Source organism: Phaethon lepturus, unplaced genomic scaffold (genome assembly GCF_000687285.1).
Source record: "Phaethon lepturus isolate BGI_N335 unplaced genomic scaffold, ASM68728v1 scaffold26785, whole genome shotgun sequence".
NCBI classification, from domain to species: domain Eukaryota; kingdom Metazoa; phylum Chordata; class Aves; order Phaethontiformes; family Phaethontidae; genus Phaethon; species Phaethon lepturus.
The window spans coordinates 496-2,209 of record NW_010543034.1 but is presented as its reverse complement, the minus strand read 5'-3'; the positions used below and the strand labels follow the sequence as shown (position 1 = coordinate 2,209).

The window sequence follows — 1,714 nt, the reverse complement described above, 5'->3', positions numbered from 1 at the left end:
CCCCCTTCGACGCCCATTGCTGCTACGTCTTCCTCTGCAGGTGAGACCCGGCTCGTCCCCTCTCCGGGGCTGCTGGACCACCTCGTCCCCCCGTCTCCCTTCTCCATTCCTCACATCACCCCCTGTTCCTGCCCTCAGGTACTGGGTGCCAGTGGAGTATGAGGAGGAGGAGGAGAAGAAGAAGAAGAGTGAAGGCAAAGGGGAGGAGGAGGGTGAGGAAGAGGAAGAGGAGAAACAACCTGAGGAAGACTTCCAGTGCATCGTCTACTTCTGGCAGGGCCGGGAGGCCTCCAACATGGGCTGGCTCACCTTCACCTTCAGCCTCCAGAAGAAGTTCGAGAGTCTCTTCCCCGGCAAGCTGGAGGTGACCCCACCGTGTGCTCCTGGGGGTGACACGAGGGTCCCCCTACCCCCTCTCTGCCCCCCAGGCTAAGGGCAGGGGATAGCAGAAGCAATGGGGGAGGGCGGTGGGTGCAACTGGGGCTTGGGGTTGTGTTTGGGGGCTCCCCATGACCCTGCTGACACCCACCCTGCCAGGTCGTGCGCATGACCCAGCAGCAGGAGAACCCCAAGTTCCTCTCCCACTTCAAGAGGAGGTTCGTCATCCACCGGGGCAAGCGGAAGGACAGGGCCAGCCCGCCCCAGCCCAGCCTCTACCACATCCGCACCAACGGTGGGGCCCTCTGCACAAGGTCAGCCCTCCCAGGGGCTGCTCCGGGCCAGGCAGCACCCACGGGTGCCGGGCTCCTGGTGGGGTACGTGCTAGTGGGCACAACTGCCTGATCTCTTGCTGACTGCCTCGTGGGCTTCTTTTCTAGGTGCATCCAGATCAACACTGACGCTGGTCTGCTCAACTCAGAGTTTTGCTTCATCCTCAAGGTACTGCTCATGGCTGAGCATCCTCGGGGATGCTCGGCCACTTGCCCCGCTCGGGCGGCCCTGACTCTCTGCGCTCCCCCAGGTGCCCTTTGAGAGCACGGACAACCAGGGCATCGTCTACACCTGGGTGGGCCGGGCAGCTGACCCCGACGAGGCCAAGCTGGCCGAGGACATCATGAACCACATGTTTGATGACTCCTACAGCAAGCAGGTGAGCAGCTGGGGGCACGGCGGGGCTTACCGGGGGGCAGAGACGGCCCCGCTCAGCCCTGTCCCTGCCCTCGCAGGTCATCAACGAAGGAGAAGAGCCTGAAAACTTCTTCTGGGTGGGCATCGGGAGCCAGAAGCCCTATGACGAAGATGCCGACTATATGAAGCACTCGCGGCTCTTCAGGTGGGTCCTGGCCCAGGAAAAGGGCTGCTCCAGTCTCTGCTGGTCCCCTTCATCTCATGCTGGCCTTCACCACGGGCTCGGTCCTCCCAGGCTCGCCAGGGCATGGCTCCCCATGACAGGCAAAGCCCCTCTCCCAACTCGGTCCATCTGTGGGCATCAACTGGCTGAAACGGCTGCTCCACCACGTCCCTTTCTTCTGCACAAGCTGAGCCCTAACACACTCATGACTTTGATGCAGTCCCCTTCTGGCTTTCCCTGTAGGTGCTCCAATGAGAAGGGCTATTTCTCCGTGTCAGAGAAGTGCTCCGATTTCTGCCAGGATGACCTGGCTGACGATGACATCATGCTGCTGGACAATGGGCGGGAGGTGAGCCGGGGGCGTGAGGTCGTCCTGTGTCCCGATCCGGGGGCAGCACGGCAGGGGCCGCATCTGCCAGTGGC

The 1,714-nt window shown here is 62.4% G+C and overlaps 1 protein-coding gene across 1 annotated transcript in view; it reads left to right on the top strand.

The window, feature by feature from the left end:
- The window catches only part of FLII (flightless I homolog (Drosophila)), a gene marked incomplete at its 5' end in the record, with an annotated part of 4,394 nt that overhangs the window by 2,213 nt on the left and 467 nt on the right, over positions 1–1,714 (top strand). The window contains 7 exon segments of the mRNA XM_010288238.1: positions 3–40; positions 139–364; positions 538–692; positions 819–879; positions 962–1,090; positions 1,167–1,273; positions 1,535–1,640. Of these exon segments, the coding sequence (XP_010286540.1) occupies positions 3–40; positions 139–364; positions 538–692; positions 819–879; positions 962–1,090; positions 1,167–1,273; positions 1,535–1,640 (822 nt within the window).